The sequence below is a fragment of the Amphibalanus amphitrite genome, unplaced genomic scaffold, assembly GCF_019059575.1.
Source record: "Amphibalanus amphitrite isolate SeventyFive unplaced genomic scaffold, NRLGWU_Aamphi_draft 000061F_arrow, whole genome shotgun sequence".
Lineage (NCBI taxonomy): Eukaryota > Metazoa > Arthropoda > Thecostraca > Balanomorpha > Balanidae > Amphibalanus > Amphibalanus amphitrite.
In genome coordinates, this window is record NW_024881557.1 from 664,906 (window position 1) to 688,396 (window position 23,491).

Below are 23,491 nucleotides of genomic sequence, written 5' to 3' on the forward strand. Positions count from 1 at the left end.
AGTAGAGTACGTGACTCAGTCTGCGTGGTTCCTTTTTATTTACGACAATATTGATGTCTGGCACGCTCATCCTGTTGAATGTTTGCTTCATATTTTGCACCGGACGCAAGCAGGTCTCTCCCAAGAGGTTTCCCTGGTAGTGCATATGTTCATATAGTCCTTCCGACTTGTATCATTTTAGGCTCGGCTAACCTGTCTTTCTCGTTTGTGTCCAACAGATGACGTGACGGCTGAGGAACCGGGGAAAGAGCCGTTGGAGAGGAAGATATCTGCACCAGCTCAGAGCCATGGAATACCGATACATGGTATGCCTTAGGGTTAGACCGTGTTGTGCATGTGATAAAATGAATTGCTTCCTATGAATAGCCATAAATCGCTCATGGCAAGATTTCGTGAAGTCGATGTGCTATATTTCCACTTCAAAGGTCATCTGTTGTCGCTCGGTTATGCTTTTGCAGAATGCAGATGCAGCCAGAGCGACCCGTTTTCCGCAGCTAACCGCGCCCCTCCGTCCCGCGTCTCTCTCCCAGGCTCGTTCCAGCTGTCTGAGTTTGAGATGGAGCTGCGCAGCGACATGAGCCGCGGCGGGCCGTGCGGCCTGGTCACCCTGACCTTCAGCGACCTGTCGGTGGCCTACGAGCGGCGCCAGCCGGACCTGACCGAGCTGAGCGTCACACTACAGGGTGTCACCATGGAGGACCTGCTGCAGCTGCCGGACGCGCCGCACCGCTACCTGCTGCACTCGCACAACACGTGAGTTGTATAACTGCAAATACGTGCTGCACTCGCACAACACGTGAGCTACAGAATAATCAGGATGGGTAGTGAAACTAACTATCTGCTCTGCATTCAACTCGTAAACCGGAGTATCACCAGAACAATGAGTGAATCGCAAAATAAAATTCGCTCAGTCGTCTCCAGCACCTGCAAAACACGTGAATTTCAATGCGACCTCCACCGAATCATGCGATACTTGCAGATGTCCCCTTGAGTCGTAAACATAACCGCACAAAACGTAAGCCGGCGTCCCCTGAAGCTCTCCCCCGCCGTGTTTCAGTGTGAGCGAGCGCCGTCCATCGGCGGTGGGTCCGTTCCTGTCTGCCTCGTGTCCGGATATTGCCGCCGGGCTCTCCTGTGACGATGACCTATCGCTGTCGGCGCCCACCTCCGCTGAGGTTCTGTGTGGCAGCCTGCCCGACCGACTGAACGGAGGGGGATTCCTGGCGCCGCGGCCGGCCGCACCGCGCAGCACATACGGTGAGCTGAAACATTCATAATTGAAATAAGTTAGCGGAGACATTTGTTATTTCGTTTGGCTAGCAGAGCCTTGAATACACAACAAAAACCCGGTTACCGTCAAATTTGGACCGTTTCTTTCGTCTGAGGTAGCCCATGGTTGTAACCTTGTCTGCCCCCTCCCCTCCCCTAGATATCGTTGTGCACTGAGTCTGACCACGCCCCTCCCGTGCCCTCCCTGCAGACCGCGGCGCGCGTTCGACGGGCTGCCGCAGTCCGCCCAGCTCCCCGACTCGCCCGGCGCCCGACCCGGAGAAGGCGCTCATCCAGTGCACGGTGACGCTGCGCTCTGGCGCGCGCGCCGCCGCCGTCAGCCGCACGGTCGACCTCAACTTCAACTGTCTGGACGTGGTGGTCAGCCCGCAGTCGTGGGTGATGGTACTGGACTTCTTCAACGGACAGCCGCACCCGCCGACCGCGGTCAGTGAGAGGCAACTGACGACTGGTGCTCGGCGCATGGGGCAGTCATGGGTTTATTGGAGAACGGTGGTTGCATTGGGCACTGTTATTACATCCATATAAATACTAACCACTTGACTGACGAGACGTGTGCGTATTCATGTGGGAAAACGACTTTCAAGGGTGCGAGGTAGTGATTACTGATTCCATCGGGTTGTATGTTCATATTTTGGTTTGTCAGGTGTATTTAGGTTTCCCACATCGTCACACCACGCCTCGACTTTACCAGCCGCCCCACTGCTCACCTCCCCTGCCCCTTCCACCCCCAGCCGGCGCCGGAGTCTGGCGTGCCCCGGAGCAGCTCTCGCGCGGCGCCTCTCTCGGCCGCCGCCGCCGGTGGGGCCGTCACCGAGACCTTGGTGCGGGTCCGCTCCCTGAGCCTCCTGCTGAACCAGCCGGGCAGCGGTCCGCTGGCACGCGCCACCGTCACCGACTACAGCAGTCGGACTCTGTCGGGTACCGAGCGAGCGACCACCTCCGGCCGACTCGGCGCACTGGCTATGGTCGATCTCACCTCGCACGGCGCTCTGTACAAGGAGAGATTCGTCACCGCCGGACCCGAGGCCGTCCACTTCGACTTCGTCAAGTGGGTGATGGTGGCGTGCAGGTTTAGAACGGATGGATTAAGAATACACTTTTTACTAAGCAAGGGATTACTTTTTTGGTTCAGTGTACGCTTTTGTTATTGTTTTACCGGTACTTACACAGTATTTTCACATTTGTTCTTCGCTGTCTAGGTTTTTGTGTAATCGCGGCAGTGTAAATTGTATCTGCTTATTTATTGCTGCTGCTTCATGCTGCTTAAATTCGGCATGTATCCGTCTCACGATGGGAGCCGTTGTCTTTCTGACCAGTCAATATCGTTTTGTCGCGCCGTCAGGTTCCAGTCGCCGGACCCGTCTCTGCGCCGCGAGTTCGACACCCAGCTGCGACTACGGATGGCCTCCGTTCAGTACGTGCACACGGCCCGCTTCCTGGCCGAGCTGCAGCAGTTCTTTGCACACTTCACTGAGCTGCAGGACCTGCTCAACCGGCTCCAGTCCGAGGTGCGTCAGATCGTGTGGGTCTGGGTGCGCGCTGGGATGGGTAGGACAGACGCCGGGGCAGGGGAGTGAGTAAATGTGAAATGGGCCAATGGGAATAGGAATCTAAAATGATCTAAAAAAAAAAAAGTGGGTTAACTGAGCCCAATCGGAGAATGTCGCTGATTATTGGGGTGCTGGGATCTGAGGCCTTAGGCCTCAGACCATAGATTTGTGTTGTCATTTACTGGTCTGCAACTTCCACTTACGCGCTGCAGTGGTTGACGGACGACGGTGATTGTTAACTGATCTTTACCCCTCCCTCTCTCCAGGAGGAGGTGAGCAGCCGCGGCTCTCGTGTCTCTCTGGACGTCCAGGCCGGCTCTCCCGTCCTCCTGCTACCCCTGTCTGCCACCTCTCGTCAACTGCTGGTCGCTGACCTGGGCAGGCTGCGTGTCACAAACGCGTTCCGTCTGTCGGGCTCGGAGCCGCCGGACGCCGCCACCGCCAGGGATATACCCTTCTCCAGACGGTGAGTTGGCATTGTCCGGCTATACTTATGGAGGCAAGGATGAACTCTGTCTGCTTAGACGCGGACGTGGGGATGGGGCATTTGATCGTTTGTGAATGTTGTCGAATATTTTACATTAAGGCGTGACTGTTTCAGCACAAATATTGAGCTTTCGTTATCAATCGTCAAGTCTGGCGGGTCGCATTTCGGTGGTACGGCATTTGTCTTATGAAGACCGCCGCCGCTGCGGTGTGTGCTGATACCTCACTCTCTTCCTGTCAGGGCGGCGCCTCGGGGCCGCGTGTCGCCCGTGCTGCGCGCAGGCCGCGTCGACCGTCCGGCCACACCGGACCCGGTGCCCTGTCTGCTGGATGTTATGGAGGTGAGTGACGGCGCCGGTGGAGCACGCTCAGTGTATTTTGTTTGTAATGTATTAGGTCTATGTAAACGCAGACGGACTACTAAGCTAGCTTGATAACTTCTTTAGCTGAAGCGCTTAAAAGCGTCTAATTTATCATCTGCTTTTATTACCAACAGCTAAGACCAACATGCTGTCAGAACAACCTGACGCTGTGACATAATTTTCTCAATTCTCATTGATCTTTCATCACAACAGTTGCCCCTCTCTACCTGCCAGCTCGATCGCTCTGACTCCTTTCCCACACCCACAGGTCAGTCTGTCGGACATGGACGTGTACTCTGCCGAGCGGCTGGACGTGCTGTCGGCGGCGGCCGAGCGGCCCGGGCCGTCCGACCTCCACCTACACTCGTACCTGGTGCGGCCCACGCCCGGCGGACGAGTGCTCAAACGGAAGGCCGGACTCAAACTGGTGGTCGAGCGGAACCTGGACGCCGCACTCAACCACGACGGTGAGCTCAGCTGGGGTGTGTGTATGTGTGTGTGGGGGGGGGGGGCAGCGTAACCTGGACGCCGCGCTCAACCATGACGGTGAGTTGTTGGGGAGTGTGTGAGGGGGGGGGGGGGGTCAGCGTAACCTGGGTAGCGCGCTCAACACCACGGCTATAGGAGGGATGAGCGTACATGCCGCGCTCAGTCACGACGGTGAGCTGCTGGGGAGTGGGGGAGGGCGGCGAGTGGGAGCAGACGTGCCGGGAGTTGCTGAGAGAGAAGCAGCGCGTCCGAGAAAAGAGTTCGCTTTAAGTTCTCAGACAAATAGCAATTCTAATAAATGAACGACTGACTGTCTGAAATTGAGTAGTAGGTGTTTTATTTACATTCAACTTCTAAAATTATCTACCGTTTTTTTGCGTGATTGAGTTCTTTCACTGGCATTGCTTTTTTCTTGTGCTACTCTAGTGTATTCCAATTTTGTTCAATTGAGTAGGCTGCGACAAAAGAAATCCACCCATTTCCATAGAGTATTTATCAGTCATTTTTGTTGTGCTGCCTGCGACCAATAAATGCTGATGTTCTTCGAGTCGATGGAAGCTACATGTGAAGATAAGACATGAATGCAGTGGCAACATGGAAAGTGGTTGGTACAATGCTAGTCAATTTGCGTTTGCCTTCTCCCAAAACCAGAATAGCCTTATTTTTCATGTTGTATTTACTTCCATCTGCTCAATTACGGCGGATGTGTGCATTTACCCCACGTTCGATGTCTCTCGGACGACGAAGATTCTACGTCATCCGGCCAATCCCGTCCAAGGTCAGCGGGGGCTCGACTGCAGTTCTGGAACGTGATTGGCCGGACGGCGTAGAATCTTCGCCGTCCGAGAGACATCGAACGTGGGGTTACCCCACGTTCGATGTCTCTCGGACGACAAAGATTCTACGTCGTCCGGCCAATCACGTTCCATAACCGCAGCCAAGGCCCCGCTGACCTTGAACGGGATTGGCCGGACGACGAAAAATCTTCGTCGTCCGAGAGCCATCGAACGCGGGGTTAATGTCATGTCCCCTTTCTCCCGACCGCTAAGGATGTGTTCAGCGGCTCCGTAACGATGATGTGATATTGTGGTTCTGAACTTCCGAAGTAAGGTCTGAATATTATTTGACTTACGATCTACGTTTCGCTGTGGTCAAAAATATTTTGATCTCCAGCCCTTTTTTATTTTGAAGCTCCAATGTGAGTGCTGAGTATTGTTTTCATTTAGCTCAAGTGATAGTTGCTGGTGATAACAGCCATCAGAGTTGCAACCATTTGTGGGTGATAAGTGTAATGTTGGAAATAGTTTTGTGTGTGCCATGTCTCCAAGTGTTCAATGGTGGATCTCTGTGCATTGTTTGTCTGTCCACCTTTCTCTGCGCGACACATCAGAATTCGCCCCTATCCCAGAGCAGAGATTGCTTCACGGCTTACATTTATTGTTGACAATGACACATTTGTTCCATCACAATACGCTGAACAGAACTGACATACAGCTCATGGTGACATGTTACAGGACAATTATGCAACAGTCTTTCTTTACACATAGTTAATGCACACCCACTAAGCTAAGCACCATGTGTCAACCATGTCCACAAACCACACACAGCACTCACAGAAGTCACCCAGTGGCCTCAGATCAGTGGCCTTGTATGCAAAGTTTGCACCCACTGTTACACATGCAGGCACATCAGCGGCATTCAGGCCCAGTCATACACTGTTGAACAAACCCAGCATACTGAGTCACAGACACACAAACTCAGTGAGACACTGTCTCTGTTGTACAAGAATCAGCCAACACAGCTGGGTGGACTGATCCATCACCTGCATCTTTGACACTGCTGGATAAGAAGCTCCCAACAAACATACCACTCACTTTTGAGAGTTACCATTCAGTTAAACAGGGGATTGTATGTGACCCAGTGGGCTGTCTGCCTGGTCTTGGCAGACTCGTGAGAGGTGAACAGGGATTTGTACACCTCTGTCTTCTGGCTGTCTTTGGCAACACTGTACGAGGCAGATGCCTTAGCGAAGGCAGGATCCACCAGCTTGCCGTTGTTGGGGAGATTGATGGAGGGACCTGCAAGAGTCTTTGCTTGTTTTTCTGTGCCAGACTTTTTCTTCTTTGCAGCTGGCTCAGTACTCATGGATGCACTTTCCTCTGCTTCCTTTGACCTTTTAGATTTTTTCAAGGCCTTTGCTTTGGCCCGCCTCTCTTCCATCCTGGCCCTCATCTGCGTCAGCTCATCATCATCAGGATTGAGAACTATAACATCATGATCAGTAAAAGGAGTGTTGCATTTGTGGCAGGTTTCAGACTTTACCATCTTAATGGCACGTTCCGAGAACACACATCCGCAGGACCAGAGGAACACAAACTTATACTTGCCATTCATCTCAAGACCAGTAACATTGCAGATGTACTCTGAGGCTTCCTCATCCACCATACTGTCGCCCTTGGATGGCCCAACAGAAGCAGCTGTGTTCTCAGACAAGTTCAAGACTTTCACGTCCTTCAGGCCTTTGATGTGCTCAGCCAAGATGGGCTTGCTGTCTTTATCTAGCAGCACTTCAAGCACTGAGGACTTACTGTACAAATTTCCCAGTTCACAAGCCACGATGGGCTTCTCCAATTTGCTCTGACTAATGCTGCAATTCTGCCACTTGAACTTCCTCACAGAGTCCTTGTCCTTCTGTTCCCCCTGTTTCTTGGTCCTCACCAGCTCATCTCTCCGGGGAATAGTGCCACCATCACAACCCATTTTCAATTGATTGGCACACGGGTTCAATAAACCAAGCTGTAATATTCGTTAAACCTGAGCAGGCGCAACCTCCTCGCACGGAACTCGCTTGTCAATGAATTTTTCGATAAACAATAAAAAGAAAGCTTCGTAGTAGGCGAATGCGGCGCACACTCGTTGGAGTTAAATTGCTGCTGCATTATTTATTGACGAGTTTTGGCAGCTAAATCGCTGCCGTTGTGCATATTTTTTTTTAGTGATAAATTATGCAATGTTTTTTTTTAACAATTCTAGGAACTGGTTAGTGCAGCTCTGAACGAGGAAAATCAAGCTTATAAAAATATATAACTTCCTCAACAAGTAATATCTTTTTGCAAAATGATGGTATGATATATCCAGCCCTGCTCAGCGTGGATTTACGTGTTTACCTGTCGGAACGCAGATCTTGTCCTGGGTTTAAAGGGACCCTCCCACCTTCAAAAAAGTTAATGAATTGGCACGAAAAAGATGTCGCTCGGTTCAGAAAGAGCGAAAACGAATATCTACCAAATTTCATCGAAAAATATTCACCGGTTTTCAAGATATTAGACTTTTACTTTTGTTTACTTTTTGGGATCTCCGCTGTTCCTAGCGACTTTATTTGAAAGTGCGGCATTTGTTGCGCGCAAAGCAGCATATACCACCGCGTGCTACCAAACGTTTTAGTAAAAGATTTAAAAATCGTTAGATCTCCGCTGACGTCACAAATTCTAAGGGGGCATACCAATGCACTAGCCCCTTAGAATCCGAAAACTGCAAGTTTGAAATTCCATATCTCCGAATTAAAGCATTTGTCGATGTTGTGAGTGCCCAAACCGGTATTTGCAGGCCATGGCCACCAATTTGGCTATCTCAACTCAAAACTAATGTTAAGGTGGGAGTGTCCCTTTAAATTCTGATACTTAACCTGGCAGTTGCTGGGGTATTTCGCCACCCACCGTTTGCTGGGGGGGGGGGGGCGTTAAAGCCCCCAGCCGATAACTCGAGAACCAATAGGCGCAGCGAAACGCACGAGGCGGCAAACGAAAGAACGCGACGAGACGCTTCAGATGAGTACTTTAAAGTTGAATTTTGAGGTCACAGGTCGGGTCAATGTCAGGTCAAACACCTGAAATCGGGCTTTCAGTAGCATGGACTTCAGGACCTCGCAATGGGCGCCTCTCGTCATTAACTCTGTCAAAACGATGCACAATCCATCATATAAGGCCTACAAGAGTGTCAGCTCCATGTAGGGGTCAGTCAAGCATAGGTCAGGGTCAAGGTCAGGTCAACCGGATAGGCAAATATCCCCGAAAATCAAAACTGATATTCGCAGCCTGTGACACATGTTTTATGGGTAATTTGGGGCGTAGAACACGATAGTGGCATTCATTTTATCATATGAGTACGTGTTTGGCTCAAAAAGTTCAATTTAAGAAATGCATGTATCATGGTCGTGAAGTAGTCACGAGAAATTGCCAAGATTCAGTTCAAGATTTTGGAAAATGCGGAACGATAATCAATAATCAAAGATAGCCATTTGATTGTTCATGGTATTGGCAGTCTAATGGCGTTTACGGCATGTCTGTATGTCTATTCTGTGATTTTATATGATTTTTTGAACATTGCCGTTTTTGGTCGAAAACTCAGAAATCATGACGTCACCAAAACCTCGATATCTCAAAAATTTTCCGACCGATTTTTTTGAAACTTTGTCACAATAAACTTCAATCAATTCCCTACAGGTACCCAAAATGCCGTTTTTGCACCAGCCTATGGCCCGGCAAAAAAAGTGGGGGCGTTTAACGCCCCCCCCCCCCCAGCAACTCGCGGGTTAACAAATTTTAATGATACGGATATTTGATCTCTTTTAATAGTTACTCACCTACTACGTTTAGTCTTGGAACGCTGCTTTCGTTCGTTACCATTCTCATTTACTACACCTTTTTGCGTTAGCTTTTGACCATTGGGCAAAACATTTGTACACATTATTCACCATAAAGGTGGCGCTACAAATGGGCGGTTGGTCACAAATAGAGATTGCAATCCCGGGATCGGGATCCCGGGATCCCGGCAGGATTTTAATCCCGATCCCGATCCCGAAAATCCGCCAATCCCGGGATCCCGAAAAAATCAGTTTTTCACCATAAAAAGAATGCAGCCGCTGCACGAGTCTTATTTACACTGTTCATGGTGCTGCGTGACATAAAGCAGAGAAACTATTTAGCTGGCACCCCGTAGCGGCCGTCCACAATCGACCGTGTTGATAGCTCTCGGGTATCACCCACAGCGGATAAGCCGCTTAAATGTGTACGAAAAAGGGCCCCGAACGCCAAAAAATTGCAGCATCAGTGCTGCAACATCTTTATCAGGATCACGGATCGTTCAACGATTCTGACTTGTCCGTCCGTGGCCGGAACAAAAGAGGTCATCAAGACAGTCTTTGAGCTCGTGTCGCAGAAAGATGTCACAGATGTCACGCAAGTGACGGCAGAGCTCACTGATTCAAACGTTGAAGACGGTAGAGTGGAGCTCTCCCAGTCAGTGACTCTGCCCTCAAAGCGACTTCGGGGCAAAGTCTGAGAGACATTAGTGATCAAAGCGGAACCGGAAGGAGGTGAAGTGACCAAGCGACGTCTTGAAAACATTGTGAAATAGGGAGCTGCCAAATTTGGCGTACACTGGTCGCGAGTTTTAAAATAGACAGACCTACCAGCAATGGCTTAAGACTGTCGCGCTATATAACTACGAGTAGCGTAGACGAAGAGTGAGTGAGGCGTGGATGTGCTGGAACCCATCTTAATGACGAGATAGTAAACGCACTGGTCGACGCACAGATTTATAAAGGCCAATTGGGAATAAATGGTAATCAAATCGAAACGTTTCCTTCGCAAATTCAATCGCTTTTAATGCAAATGACATGGTCTAAGGATGGCTTTTGGTTGTGGTAAGCTAAAAGACGCAAAATATATATGTCAGTAGGAAATCATTCTTACGACCTTTAGTGACAAGACCGGGATCCCGGGATCCCGGGATCCCGAAATAAAAACTTTCGGGATCCCGGGATTGGCAAAACGTTCCGGGATTGCAATCTCTAGTCACAAAGAATCACCATTGTGCAAAACTATTCGGCGATCTTCCTCTACAACTCGACATTGAACGAATGGTTCAACAGTGTGTAAACAAATCGTCAATAGTCGAAACTATTCGTCACATGCAGAGCTGGCTCGCTCTATGCCGAAGTCTGGCGAACTGTTAAACTGTTTTGCAGATCGCTCATTTCAGTGTTCAATCTGTTTTGCTGAATGGCTGAAATGAAACACACCACGCCGGAATAGTTGTGCTCAATGCCGATTGTCGAAATGGCTCCTCAAACAGTTATGGCGAATGGTTGAATTCAAATGCAAAAAGGTGTACTCCTCCTGTTCGCACAATGTACCTACTACCTAGGTATTCATGTGTAAGTTTGCGGAGGTAAGTGGCGACACATTTTTGCATGTTAGACTCGGAAACGATTGCTGACGTCGCCTGCTTCAAAACACCTCAAGAGGGAAATACTGTAGCGAACCTGGTCCAATAAGCATAGTTTTCACGCTCTATGTGTATGTACCTCGCCCTCAGTTTTCTGGCAGTACAATCAGCGTGTGTACTGCCCGATTTAACCTCTCTCACCCGTTGCAGTGCCAGACATGAGCGTGCGCGGCAGCCTGTCGACGCTGGACCTGTCGGTGGACCTGCCGCAGTACAAGCTGGTGCGCGGCCTGCTGGTGCACAACCTGGGCGAGCCGCTGGGCATGGAGCCCACCGACCTCATCCAGCCGCACCACGTGCCGGTGAGCGGTGGTCCGATGCAGCCAACCTGAAACTGTTTGGGGGCGGGAGGGGAAGGGACCGAGAGCCTGACCGGAATCGAGCATCCGGTCCTATTCTGTGGTTGATTGATGTCGTGGCTGGAGATACAAAACTTGGGTGCCAGAAATGAATAAGATGACGACACGGTAAATATGACTGTTAAATCAGACGGAAAATATTCCGGACTGTTGTCACATGCAGTAGCCGAGCGCTACATCCCTAACCCACACGGCCCTCTCCCCCGCCGGCCAGGTGCTGGCGCCGGAGACGGTGTGGCTCACCATGTCGGTCAGGCTGGACCTGCAGAACGTCTCCCTCGAGCTGGTGACCGACGACGCCGCCGCCCTGGCCCGCGTCGACTTCATCCGTTCACAGCTGCTCTTCGAGAGCTTCTCAGACTCCTCCAAGGACGTGGATCTGATGTCCAGGGAGATCCGGCTACATGACACACGCTTCACCGGTGGGTTCTGGGTCGGACTGTCGTTTTTTTTTGCAGTTGCATCTTGTACTCCCTTGGTAGGTGCTAATAAATTACCATTGATTGGAACGCTTGCGGAAGCTAGCAATCTCAACTTTGATTATGGTATGCTCACAGACTTCACTGCCTAGACTCTCCGAGTTTCTTAACGAATTTCTGACTTTGCCCTTCTCTCCATTAGATTTTCCGGCCAACAAGCGTTCGAACGTGTTCAGCCTGATTCTGCAGCCGCTGTTTGCCAAGACGGAGCGCAGCCTGCAGGCGGAGCTGCATTACCGAGCGTCGGCCGAACACGCCCAGTTCACAGTGCTGCTCAACAGCATGCGGCTCATGGGTGTGCTCGATTGGTGAGTGACATACGGCTTGGCGGGGAAAGAGTAGAGTAGAGTGGATACTGGGCCTCGTTTCATAAAGCTCTGCCGTAACTTACACCTTTCCGTAATTCACACCCTTTCAAACTACGGAGCGCAAATAAAGCCGTTTCACAAAGCCACAACTGGAATTGTTTACTTCTCCGTAACTAAGCACATTTGCGTAGTTACCGTAATTTATCAAGCGTCCTACAAATTACAAATTCATGTCAACACTTATTTTTTTGCGAGAAATTATAAAACAATTATATTGAATTTAAATCTTAAAAATTATTTATGAAAAAAAAAACAAAATTGATATTGATGACCATCCTTTATTAAAACAATATATTAAAAACAGCAGAAAGCCAGCTAAGCAGAAGTGCCTACATGCTTTTCAGACCCCATGAGACCCTAATTTTCGGCGATAATTTATTTACTATTTGTCCAATTTGCTTCAAATTTTCACAATGCACATTTCAGCTCAAGCGCCAATTTTCGCCAATATGGTCTCTTAACAAAATATCAAATTTTAGGGTAGGTACTTGTCATTGCCTCGTAATGTTAAAATCGGCTCCGTAAATTCGTCAGTGGAGTAGAGGCTACCCGTGCGTAGGTGTGACGTCACAAACACGTGACCATTAAGCTCCGCCCTCCCGGCGGACGGGGTAGTGACCTTGGCCGGTCAGTCGGCTGCGTGGAGCGGGCGGGGCGGTAGCTGTCGCACCGGGGCGGCTCGCATGGACCATAGCTGCCGTGCAGTTGTCGTTGCAGCCGTAATTTCATCGAATGAGCTAAATAGCGCGCATAAGTAACGCACCAGCTGAAGCCCTCGACTAATTGTATCTATCACAAATGTACGTACACCTTGTTCAGTCACAAAAAAATATATATATTTCCACACAAGATTCGGGGCTTATGAAAAAACGCGCATAATAGACGCTGTTGATTTCAAATGATTGCGTAAGATTAAATATCGCGTCAGACTACTTCAAAATTGCAAAACAGAATCACCATTAACATGATGCAATTTATGTGTTTGATATATGAAATTTGATTAGGAATGTATGCCGGCGTGATCGATTTATATCATCCCGGTGCAACTAAGCATTGAACACCTTCAGGACTAATCCATTTGATCATCGACTTAGGTTGAGGAGGTCGCCAGACTAACTTTGCCCCCAGAGCTTGTGTGTTGAAATGCAAACATGAAAAGTAAAAGCCTAGAGATAGTTTCCTCACCATTGAGGGCATGCCTACTGTTACTTAAGTTTTACAAAAAAGATACGAGTTTATTGATGATCGTTCTCGTGTATAAGTGCCCAAGGTCCGCCTGCCACATTGCTATTTCTTTTTGTGCACGTCTTAACAATATAACACACACATGACACCGCGATAAAGGCCATTTCTACCATACGACACATTACGCTTCTGCCCCACCCGGCGCCCCGCACCGCTTCACGAATCACGAATACGGTCGTTTCGCTGGAGCGATGCCCCAGGCAATCGGCCGTGCCCGAGACTCTTCAGTCTTCATCCTACTTTGTTGCTTTCTGCGCCTTCCTCAGAAACATTGATTGGCACTGCCAAATATATCAATATTTTTGGGTTAAGCACAGGCTTACACATGATCTTATACATAGGTAATCGGGTAGTGACCTGACCCAACCTGACGATGAGATAGGTGCAACTCCGGCTTAAATAAATGTTCAGAGTCCAAGAGTCTATCTATCTTTCCTTCTACGGCCGGGTCCGTTCCAATAGATCCTACCTTGATTCTGATCATCCTGAATATTCTGAGGTGGTTCGACGTTTAAATACCAAAATAAGGTGAAGAGGATACCAAATGCCCTCAAACGGATAACTTTTTTGGCTTTCGTCCCGAAACAACTTTGCCAGCTTCACTTGTCTCCAGTATGTGGTCCCGCTCCGACCTCTCCGCGGTGCTGACACCGACTGAAGCGGCATAGACCCATCGCGGTCACGGCCAGTGGGCGGAGTTTAGTTGGGCCCGGCGCAACGTGATTGGCCAGCGCTCCTATCCAATCCGGTGCGGTAGCGAGCGAGCCTCTATCCGGGTGCAAAAACTGATTAACATTACGAGCCAACGACAAGTGCTCTAAATTTTGATATTTTGTTAAGAGACCATATTGACAAAAATTGGCGCTTGAGCTGAAATATCGTTTGCCAAAATTTCAAGCTAATTGGACAAAAATTGAAGAAATTATCGCCGAAAAGCAGGGTCTCATGGGGTCTGAAATGCATAGTAACTTCGAAAGTGGCGCGGCGCGGCGAATAAACAAAATTCCGATAGCGGGGCACAAAAAGCGACTGGTACAGAAGATTTGCAGTTTATTTTTCTCATTTTGGCTGTTCTTTCTTCCTCACCGGGCTCAACATTATAAAATATATTAAAAATTAGCTTCGAATCTTCACATTAATTCAAAATCACGCAACATTTTTGTGCGTAGTTTACACCACTGATATCAAGAGCTTGATAAAATATTTGGCGTTAATTACGTCGTTTTATGAAACCCAAATGGCATCAATTGGTCCGGAATCGAGCATTTGCCGTAAATGAAGCTCCGTACTTTCGATGGCGTGAATTACTCCGGTCTCCGGCTTTATGAAACCGAATTGGCATCAAATACGCCAAATCTGGCATAATTGACGGAACGCCGTAAGTAATTCCTTTTATGAAACGAGGCCCTGGATAGTAGTAGCGGAGAAGAACAAAATGCCCTGATGATGGACAGCAGGATATGATGTCAACGCGCAAACGTGCAACTAGTGAGGGCACAGTAGTTCGATAAAGTAAGGCAAGTAAAGAAGTTAATAAATTTCCTTGTTGTTCTTTTTTTGCAACTATCACTGGTTCCGGTACTGGAATTATACATGCTTGGAATTACACCTGTAATCATACACCTCACCAATTCCCCTCCTTTCATTCTATCGCAGGTGGCGGGAGGTGAACGAATTCATTAACGCCAGTCCTGACGGCGCCTCGCCGCCGGAGGACCCGTCAGCGCCGTCCACAGTCGTCCCTGCCAACCCGTCAGCCGCGCCCACCGCCGGCATGGCCGTCGGCGCCGGTAAGACATTGGCTATCGGTGTCTTGGGGATTCGCAGCTGTTTTTTTTAAGCTGTTGAAAGGAACGGCGCAAGATTTCGATGAGGTAGAATAAATGCTGCTAGAACTCCATCTTCTTGTTATATTTCTCTAGCAACGCGCAATTTCAACTATGTTCTTTTGCAAAACGTTGCACAATCATCGTCTGTGCCAACGTTGCTTGTACTATTTACATTTCTCTGTCGCAACGTCGTGTTGTCGCAAATATTCCGTTTCTCGTCAAATCGTTGTGTCTCATGTTCACACTTCACTCATTTCTGGTCAGGCGTGGTGACTCGCCGGGCGGCCGTGCTGGGTCAGCCGCAGCAGAGTCTGGAGCTGAAGCTGAACGTCTCCGATTGTGAGCTGGTGCTGGTCGAGAATCCCACCCTCTCCGACTCAGCCGCCGTCATACTCAAGGTAAGATCAGGCCTCTGAAGACGCGAGTTGATATTGTGAACCCCACCCTCTCCGACTCGGCCGCCGTCATACTCAAGGTGAGGTCGTAGGACCGGTGAAGCTGCCGGCTGAATGTGTGACTGTGAACCCCACTCTCTCCGACTCGGCCGCCGTCATACTCAAAGTGAGGTCGCGAAGGCTGTTCAATGCTTACTACTCAGGCTTGTGGGTGTGATCTCTCCGGCTGCTGCGTTCGGAATCTTTCCTTTCTAAAGTTCAGCTGACCATCCTGTTGATTCTCGATCTGTGTGTCTGCTGCTGTCGGGTCACGTACACATTATTTACTTATTAAGGATTACCGCGGCCGATGATGCGTGATATGTTTTGTTATGTCTATCATTTTCCCTAGCTGTGTGTCCACTGACTCCGTCCGTCTCCTCTCTGCCGCAGACCACTGCGTGCGTGCAGTACCGCCCTCAGAGCCGCGAGAAGCCTCTCAGCTGCGAACTGCAGAACTGCGAGCTGTTCAGCTGTCTCCTGGGCGGAGCTGAGCAGGAGACCGCGCTCTCCATCGTCGACCCGGCCACTGTCAACATCGAGATAGCCGGCAAGCAGCCTCCGGACGCCGCGCGGGGCATCCTGGACGCCACGGATACCGAGGTTCACTTCCACATGGAGGTGCTGATGCAGCAGCTGAACGTGCGGGTCAGCTACCACGACATGAAGATGTTTGTGGCCATCATGGAGAGCCTGCCCAAACAGACGGGAGCGGTGGCGCAGACCGGCGATCGTCTCTCGGCGCAACCCGTCAACCTGCAAGGTGCGTGATGAATGCGTATCTTTTGGCTCTGTCGGGATTTCGGCGATCTACAGGGATATCGCGGGTGAATAGTTGGTGACTGAGGGACAGAAGAAAGGGTTGCTGCTCATGCTCTGTATCAATGAATGGGTATCTAATTGTTTTGTTGATATTCTTATTTTCATTGTTAACCTGTATCATATCTACGTGGTGTTGCGAGAATAATGTCTTACTCTGACTCGTCTCGTTTCAGCCCCGCTGCGTCAGCTGCAGCGTCTCGGGTTCGCGGAGGAGGACTGTGAGAGGGCTCTGGCCGCCTGTCAGGGACGGCTGGACGACGCTGCCATCTGGCTCACACAGGTCAGAACAACACCCGCCGACAAGCTTCAGCTAGTTTGGATAGTGAGACACTGACTAGTGTCGAGCTGTGACATTGTGTGTAACATTGCTGGCGAAGATATTGATGTTTGTTTCTATTTCCTGCTTTCATATACCCCGTCGTAGATCTTTTATACAGTAAAACTGTGTTCAGCTTTACATATGTATTTTTCCGGTTAGACTGTCTACTTTTACATCGGTGTACCTGCTGCATGATAAGGTTAGCACGTCTTGCAGTGCCACTGACGTTGATTATTATTTCAGCACGCGTCTCCGACGACGGAGGCTGCGCCGCCGGACCCGCCGCCCAGTCAGCCGCTCTTCGACCTACGCAAAATCAACGTGAGTTGTGCCTCATGAATCACACCATGCCAGCGGAGGATGGGAGAACGGCGTCCTATGGACATAAGACTGTAGGTCGAAAAGGAGAGAGAGCTCAGTAGGCTGTTGTAAAATGTTGTCGGTGCTCTTGTCTTTGTTTACGTAACATGTTTTACCAGGCGCCGATATGATCGGACTGACTTGCTGCCATCTTTTCCAGCTGCACACGTCATCGTTCTCAATGTGTGTGATCGACGACTGCGGCGACGCGGACGTACCCCTGGTGGAACTGTGCATGAACCACTTGTTGGTGTCCCACTCGAGAGATGGCGCTGGCGAGGCCACCTGTGAGCTCTCCTGCGACTACTACAACCGAGCTCTCTCCGGCTGGGAGCCGTGCATCGAACCGTTCAAGTGAGCATCGAATGGCAAACGGACATACTGAATATTTTCTGAAGTTCGCAGCGAATGCCCGGTACCACTTTGTGAAGTGGGCTCATTTTTTATGTGAATGGGCTCCTTCACCCTGTGGGCTTGAGTCTCGCGGCGGCATGCTGGGTTGAATGAGCCTATTCTTGAATCAAAAAGCAAAAGTTTGATGTCTTATCTAAGCCTCTGAGAATATCCACACATTATTCCTCTCCGTTCCAGGTGTGAGCTGGACTGGCGCCGGGAGTCGACCGCTGCTGCCGCCTCCAGCGGGGGCACCTCACCGTCCCCCACCTCTAACGATCGGCTCACCGTCAACATCCGCTCCAAGCACCAGGCCAACGTGAACGTGACGACTACTCTGCTAGAGCTGTACTCGATGGTTCGCACCAACTGGACGGAGGACTACTATAATCGACACAGGTACAGGCGGCTGGAGTTCTAGCCTGAATACAGGCGCCAGGACTGGACGATGCGACTGAGGGGGTGTTCGCGGCGTGGTAGGGATTGCAGCTACGAGGAGTGCTGACGTGGTGAAGCGGTTTGAAATGGCCAGAGTTACATTGTCGCGCATATGAGTGTTGGTGTGATGTTGGTTGACTTTCCTCCGTTTCTGACCTCCCAGCTGATTATCTTGTTCCGAGGCTTGCCAGGCTGCGCGTTATCTCACTCGCTCTCTGACTGACCTTTCGTCTCCTCTTCTCCAGACTGGGCGGGCCGAGGGTGGCCATCTGTCTCTTATCTGCTGACCCCACGCTGGGCCGGCGCTGCGCTATCTCCACCTTCCTCCCTGACTGACCTCCCACCTACCCTGTCCGCAGGCTGGGCGGGCCGCGGGTGGCCAGCCGCCGCCGCAGTCCGTTCGTCCCCTTCAGCCTGAAGAACGACACCGGATCGCGACTCAAGTTCCGCACGGTGCTGACTTCGTTCAGCGGGTCAGTTGCAAATATTAAGTTGTTTTTTTTTTTTTACATTTTCTTGGACGTGTTAGTGTCTGGCGGATTTATACCGTTCGTAACCTCCTAGGCATGCTTATTTTTGTTACATTCATACGTTCACTTTTGTTTCGAACTGAATTTCATCGTGTCTGTGCTCCTTGTCCTGCAGAGGCCAGGACGCGGCGGCGGCGGGCCCGGCGGGCGGCCCCGGTGGCTGGACCGAGGTGGGCGTCGACGAGGCCGTGCCCTTCACCTTCGGCGGACGCGGTACGTAACCGGGTTGAAGGAAAACCATCTTACTAACGACGTACGTTATTTTTGTCTGTTGAACGCAATATGAAGCATTATTTCATGACGTGGGATGCTAACTGTCGCAATATTAGAAATCAAATAATTATCGAATTGGTATGACCCGTTCATGAGTGTTGTTTTTTGTTTGCCCTCACCGTTATAAACGATATTGGAAGTCCGATATTGGGAGATCGATCGATATTGGAAATATTGGAAGTCCATCCTACGTCCATACCTGCGTGTGTATGTCGCTCACGGTCCGCTCTCCGTCTCCAGGGAAGCTGCGCCACCAGGACACGCACACCACCCGACAACACCAGCTGGTGGTGTGGGTGGAGGGCTGGCAGCCCGCCTCTCCCGTCTCCGTGGACAGGGTCGGCGTGTACTTCCGACAGACGGCGCCCGTGCCCGGCCGGCACCCCAGCGGGGTCAGTGTGGAGGGAGGCTGATAGGCGAGGGAAACTAAAAGGATGAACTGAAGAAATATCGTTAGGAATATCCCCGTATGGTATGATGGTATGCGTCAAAGATCGTGTTTGATGTTGGAATTTACAAACATTTTTAGTATTTTCGTTTTCTTGTTGGCATGCGTGTGAATTAATTCATTTCTGAGTCAGCGACGATAAAATTGCTCAAAGAAACATTCCTGGTTGAAAACTATGTAGACTTTTTCAGAGCATCTCATGATCTAAGGCCAATGTTCCCCCGCATTACCACTTATTTGCACGAGCTTGTCGCGCGCCTGTCGCTGAGCCGGCCGGTCTTCCCGCCGTCCCCAGATGGAGCAGCCGCCGGCCCGGGTGGTGTTCGCCGTCACCCTGCAGGGCACCGCCCGCAAACTGGTCACCGTTCGCTCGGCACTGATGGTCGCCAACCGACTGCCCGACCCGGTCGAAATCAAGATGGAGGGCGCCGTGCCACGCATCGGAGGTAGGTGGCGGCATCTGAAGATGGTGGGATGGAATGGGACGGATGGAGACAGGTCCGAAATGCTTGTGATTATCGAAAGTTGACCTGGGGCCTTTTTGGGATTCATGGTAGGCAGCAGGGACTTGTTGTGCACTCGCGATAACATTACGATTGCGGTAAGATTTGTTGTTAATTTTTAGTGAAGTGTTTACTGTGCATCGTCGCATTATATTCAAATATATTGCTGATTAAGTATTTTGGTAACGAAGGAACGAACGATCCATGCCCGTCCTTGGGAAATTAGCTTACGATCTGTCTGTGAAGCGCCTTGTCGTTACGTGCCGTGTCAGTGTCCCAAAATTGCATTCTGGCTTGGGTGCCGGAGGGGAAAATTTATCAGCAAAAAGGTGGATGTGAGTGGAAAATTGCTGGTCAGATAAGGCCCAAAAAGAGTGATAAAAGGATAGGTAACATAAATTTCTATATACGAGTGTGGTAAAATGTGCGATGCAAAATGGCCATCCTCATAATGCTTTTCTCGGTAAAGTTGAGAGTAGAAAATTGTTCTGAAAAGTTGGAGGTGAGAGTGGAAAATGACTTTCAGCTGGATGTCATTTCGCACCCAAATCAACAAATTTTGGGACGCTGTATAAGTTACAACTTGTACAACCGTGTACAACCGTGTAGTTACAACTTGTAACTACACGGCAGCCGTGTAGTTACAAGTTGTGTCTGTGAGTCGCCGTGTCGTTATACGCTGCCGAGTCTGTGAGTGGCCGTGTCGTTACAAGCTGCCGTGACGTGTCGCCGGCTGGAGCCGCTCGGCCGGCTGTCGGTACCTCTGCGCTGCGTGGGCGCGCTGCTCTGGTGGCGCCCCACGCCGCCGCCGCACCGCCTCACACACGGCTACGCGGGCCGGCCGCTGCGTGCGTCCGACTTGGGCCGGCCCGGGCACTCGGCGGCGGCTAGTCACCTGGCCGGCCGGACCGACTACAGGTCAGACGGGTCACCGGGGGCCGGGAGGGACCCGGACCGCGGGAGGCGCCGCTCAGCCCGCCTCGCCAGCGAACACTGATTGCAGAATGTTATCACGGTTATCGTTACAGCTTGTAAGCTGTCAATGATCAGCCCTCTCGTCGTATTCCGTGTATGGCTGTCGGTGTTCGCTGAGGCGGTCTGACCTGGCTCCGCCGGGCGCAGTAGGCAGTAGTTCGGCCGCCGCAGTCCGCCGCCGCGGCCGTCCCCGGGCTCTGCGCAGTGTGTCAGCGGGCAGTGCGCGCCGGTGTGTTGCAGGGCCGGAGCGGGTGCTGCAGGTGTCCCCCGGGGCGCGGCGCCCCGTGCCGCTGGCGCTGGTGCACTGTCAGCAGCTGGGTCGGCCGCTGTCGGCCGCCGGCGGAGGCTGGAGCCTGACCGCCCAGCCGTGGCGCTGGTGGGCCGGAGAGTCGGGCCGTCGGCGCTGCCGCAGCTGGCAGAACGCCGCCGATGTCTACAGGTCACTATGGGACGGACTGACGGTTCACTAACGGTGCCCCGAGTCCTGATCCGGCCGGTCCTGCACGCTCCGACTGACGGTCTTCGTCGCAGACCCCTCCGCTCACCCGTCCGGCCTCTCACCGTCCTCTATTAACAGATGCTGATGGGACTCACCACCACTAACAGCACCTACATTAAGCTTTCTTTCCTCATTATGTTTCATTTTGAACCTCGGCCTCACCATTTGGTGCATGATTTAATCACATTTTGGCTTGGTTTCGGCACAACCCTTTTCCTTTTTGCGTGTGTTGAGATCGTTGATTTCGTTTTGTTTCTTTTTGTTTGCTTTTTTTCTTGGAATGCGCCTTGTGTTGTTTTCATTTTCACTTGAGTTTTGATTAAACATGATTTGCTATAACTTTATTTTTATCAGTTTCGGTTCGCCTTCACACCGTTTCAACATAAACCCACCAGCAGTTATTTACGGTGTATCCTGCCTATCGACCAGGAACTGCTGCAGCTTCTGCCTTCGTTACCCGACCGTCAACGTTTCGCGGTGTGCTCGCTCTTCCCTGCAGCCTTCTAACCAACCCCATCGTGTGCCGTGCTCAGGTTTTGCGTCAACATCGAGCGGGACAGCTACCCAGAGGATCCGGCGCCGTACACCCGACAGGTGGCCACCGGTCAGTTATGTTGGAACGGGATGGGAGATGTTTGTGCTTTGTCAGCATGTGAGTGATGACAGTGTTATGTGAGCGGAGAACTAGGCCGCTTCAGGAGTAATCCTTCAGAAATCTTAAATGGTCAGCGGATTTCCCCTCGGGTCGTTGGATTTTTGCCTCGTTTTTATTAAAGGTTTTGGTAACATTTAGCATAAGGTTTTGTCTGACCGTGGGAAAGATACGAGTAATCAATATTGTAATAGCTGCTCGCTTCACATGTATTGTGTACTAACTGCAATATTGTCCCTCTCTGCTCTGTCAGGCCGTCTGGGCGTTGGCCAGCAGCCGGGCCACACCATCACCCTCCTCCCACCGGTGACCATTGTGAACCTGTTGCCGTGCGAGTTGCGCTACTCGGTCTCCTGCGGCGCCAGCAGCGCCGATCCGCCGCCAGAGGCCACCCGGCGCATCGACGCTGGCAAACAGGCCGCCCTGGTGGATGTGAGTAGGGTTGGGGACTGTTTGGAGTATGATAGGTGTGTGCATGGCTCATGAAAGACATTGATAGTGATGTTTGACCGACTGTCGTCAAGAGTGAGTACAGCTACATTAATCACACTGACATTTAGCAGTAATAGGGAAAGAGGCCATCGTTTTATCCTTGGCAGCTTAAAGTACCTACCTTGCGTTCGGCTTTCCTCTGTCCATCTCCACCGTTCGCTGTTCACTATTTCGTATCGTCCGTCCCGCAGGTGGACCTGGAGCAGGAGCTGCTGCTCTCGCTCAGCGTGGAGGGCTGCCGGCCGGACCGGGCCCTGGACATCACCGCCGCGCGCGTGGCCGGCCTCGACTGGGCGCCGGTGGCGCTGCGCGACTCGCGCGGCCGGCTGCTGCAGCTGCGCGCGCGGCTGCGGCACGGCGCCGCCGGCTGGCTGCGACTGTCGGTCAGCGCTCCGTACTGGCTGGTGAACCGCACCGGTCTGCCGCTGGTGGTGGCCCAGGAGCAGACCGAGCAGACCGAGGCGGCCGGACAGGAGGCCGACCACGAGCGCGCCCGCTCCGTGGCGCCGCTCATGTTCTCACTGAGCGACCCCGAGGCGCCGCACATGATGGTGGCGCGACTGGGGCGCGGACAGCACCCGGACGGCCTGCCGCGGGTGAGTAGCCGATGGGAGCCTCAGTGCGACTCCGGATTAGGCGTGGACACTGACAGAATCACCCTAATTTGTGGAGTTTGTCGGATTTCTGCCTTGGGTACCGGGATGGTGTAATCTGACAAGCATTGTGCATAATATTTCGTCGATATTTTAACATAATGTGCGATTTTATTCTTGTTGTTTGTCTGTTATTAAAGAAATTATTGATCAATTAACACATGCCTTGTTTGGTTGTCGTTCCTTCCTGTGCTGCCACGTCCCCCTACAATAAGCTGCGTCTGACCGCCCTTCCCTTCCCCCCTCTCCAGTGGTGTCATCACTTCCACCTGCAGCCCGGTCTCAGTTTCCGTCGTCTGCGTGTCTCGCCCCGCGACACCCGGCGGCCAGACATCGTCTACGTGGTCGGTGAGTTTTAATTACGTGAAAGACCGGCCGGTGGAAGTGCGGAAGTTGCTACCGCGCGGCGCGCATTGACTGGCGGCTGGAGTGTATGCCTCCTGGGACCGTGGACTGAACTGACGTCCCCGCACGAGAAGTTAATCTTACGAATGGATTCGGCAACGGTCTCATAGCAATTACAATATAACATACGTTCCTTACCTTCCCAGCTGTCCATGGACGTTCCCCTTTGACCGCCTGGCGTTGTCGCTTCCGCCAGGTATCGAGACTCGCCCGGGCCGCGGTCGGTACGGCGACACCCACATCATCACCGTATCGCCGCGCTTCCAGGTCGACAACAGGTCGTCACATCGACTGCTACTCTCGCAGCTGCACTTTGCCGAGTCGTTTGTGAGTGGAATGTGGATGGCAGGGTGGTTGGGGCTGGGAGCGGAAAGAAGAGGGAACAAGGGACTGGGTGAGGCTATAGAAGTGGTCAATGATTAAGGGTTGGGTTTGGGTAGCGCATAGGCTCGTGAGTGTTGTGTATTGACATAAGCTGCTCAGCATGCACTCAGGCCAGGGGTCATAAATGATACTGAGTCTTCAAATCTCTTTGATGTGGTTCGCT

The 23,491-nt window shown here is 51.4% G+C and overlaps 2 protein-coding genes across 2 annotated transcripts in view; one reads left to right on the plus strand and one right to left on the minus strand.

The window, feature by feature from the left end:
• LOC122378560 (vacuolar protein sorting-associated protein 13D-like) overlaps positions 1 to 23,491 on the plus strand; it is a 56,454-nt gene that overhangs the window by 11,504 nt on the left and 21,459 nt on the right. The window contains exons 11-39 of the mRNA XM_043359766.1: positions 219 to 305; positions 531 to 753; positions 1,058 to 1,257; positions 1,481 to 1,716; positions 2,025 to 2,341; positions 2,636 to 2,801; positions 3,110 to 3,309; positions 3,571 to 3,670; positions 3,960 to 4,158; positions 10,619 to 10,770; positions 11,042 to 11,249; positions 11,449 to 11,614; positions 14,576 to 14,709; positions 15,013 to 15,146; positions 15,576 to 15,945; positions 16,178 to 16,284; positions 16,567 to 16,644; positions 16,844 to 17,037; positions 17,275 to 17,475; positions 17,874 to 17,987; positions 18,160 to 18,257; positions 18,558 to 18,709; positions 19,061 to 19,211; positions 20,484 to 20,682; positions 21,276 to 21,346; positions 21,648 to 21,826; positions 22,078 to 22,482; positions 22,791 to 22,887; positions 23,141 to 23,271. Of these exons, the coding sequence (XP_043215701.1) occupies positions 219 to 305; positions 531 to 753; positions 1,058 to 1,257; positions 1,481 to 1,716; positions 2,025 to 2,341; positions 2,636 to 2,801; positions 3,110 to 3,309; positions 3,571 to 3,670; positions 3,960 to 4,158; positions 10,619 to 10,770; positions 11,042 to 11,249; positions 11,449 to 11,614; positions 14,576 to 14,709; positions 15,013 to 15,146; positions 15,576 to 15,945; positions 16,178 to 16,284; positions 16,567 to 16,644; positions 16,844 to 17,037; positions 17,275 to 17,475; positions 17,874 to 17,987; positions 18,160 to 18,257; positions 18,558 to 18,709; positions 19,061 to 19,211; positions 20,484 to 20,682; positions 21,276 to 21,346; positions 21,648 to 21,826; positions 22,078 to 22,482; positions 22,791 to 22,887; positions 23,141 to 23,271 (5,069 nt within the window). The remainder of the gene's footprint in view (positions 1 to 218; positions 306 to 530; positions 754 to 1,057; positions 1,258 to 1,480; positions 1,717 to 2,024; positions 2,342 to 2,635; positions 2,802 to 3,109; positions 3,310 to 3,570; positions 3,671 to 3,959; positions 4,159 to 10,618; positions 10,771 to 11,041; positions 11,250 to 11,448; positions 11,615 to 14,575; positions 14,710 to 15,012; positions 15,147 to 15,575; positions 15,946 to 16,177; positions 16,285 to 16,566; positions 16,645 to 16,843; positions 17,038 to 17,274; positions 17,476 to 17,873; positions 17,988 to 18,159; positions 18,258 to 18,557; positions 18,710 to 19,060; positions 19,212 to 20,483; positions 20,683 to 21,275; positions 21,347 to 21,647; positions 21,827 to 22,077; positions 22,483 to 22,790; positions 22,888 to 23,140; positions 23,272 to 23,491) is intronic.
• On the minus strand, positions 5,601 to 7,027 carry LOC122378528 (replication termination factor 2-like). The gene has a single exon (XM_043359678.1). It carries the CDS (start codon positions 6,938 to 6,940, stop codon positions 6,071 to 6,073), a length of 870 nt encoding a protein of 289 aa, XP_043215613.1. The 5' UTR covers positions 6,941 to 7,027; the 3' UTR covers positions 5,601 to 6,070.

Excerpts from the sequence above, each read along its gene's own strand:
- LOC122378528 (XM_043359678.1), bottom strand. The coding sequence starts at position 6,940 with ATGGGTTGTGATGGTGGCACTATTCCCCGGAGAGATGAGCTGGTGAGG.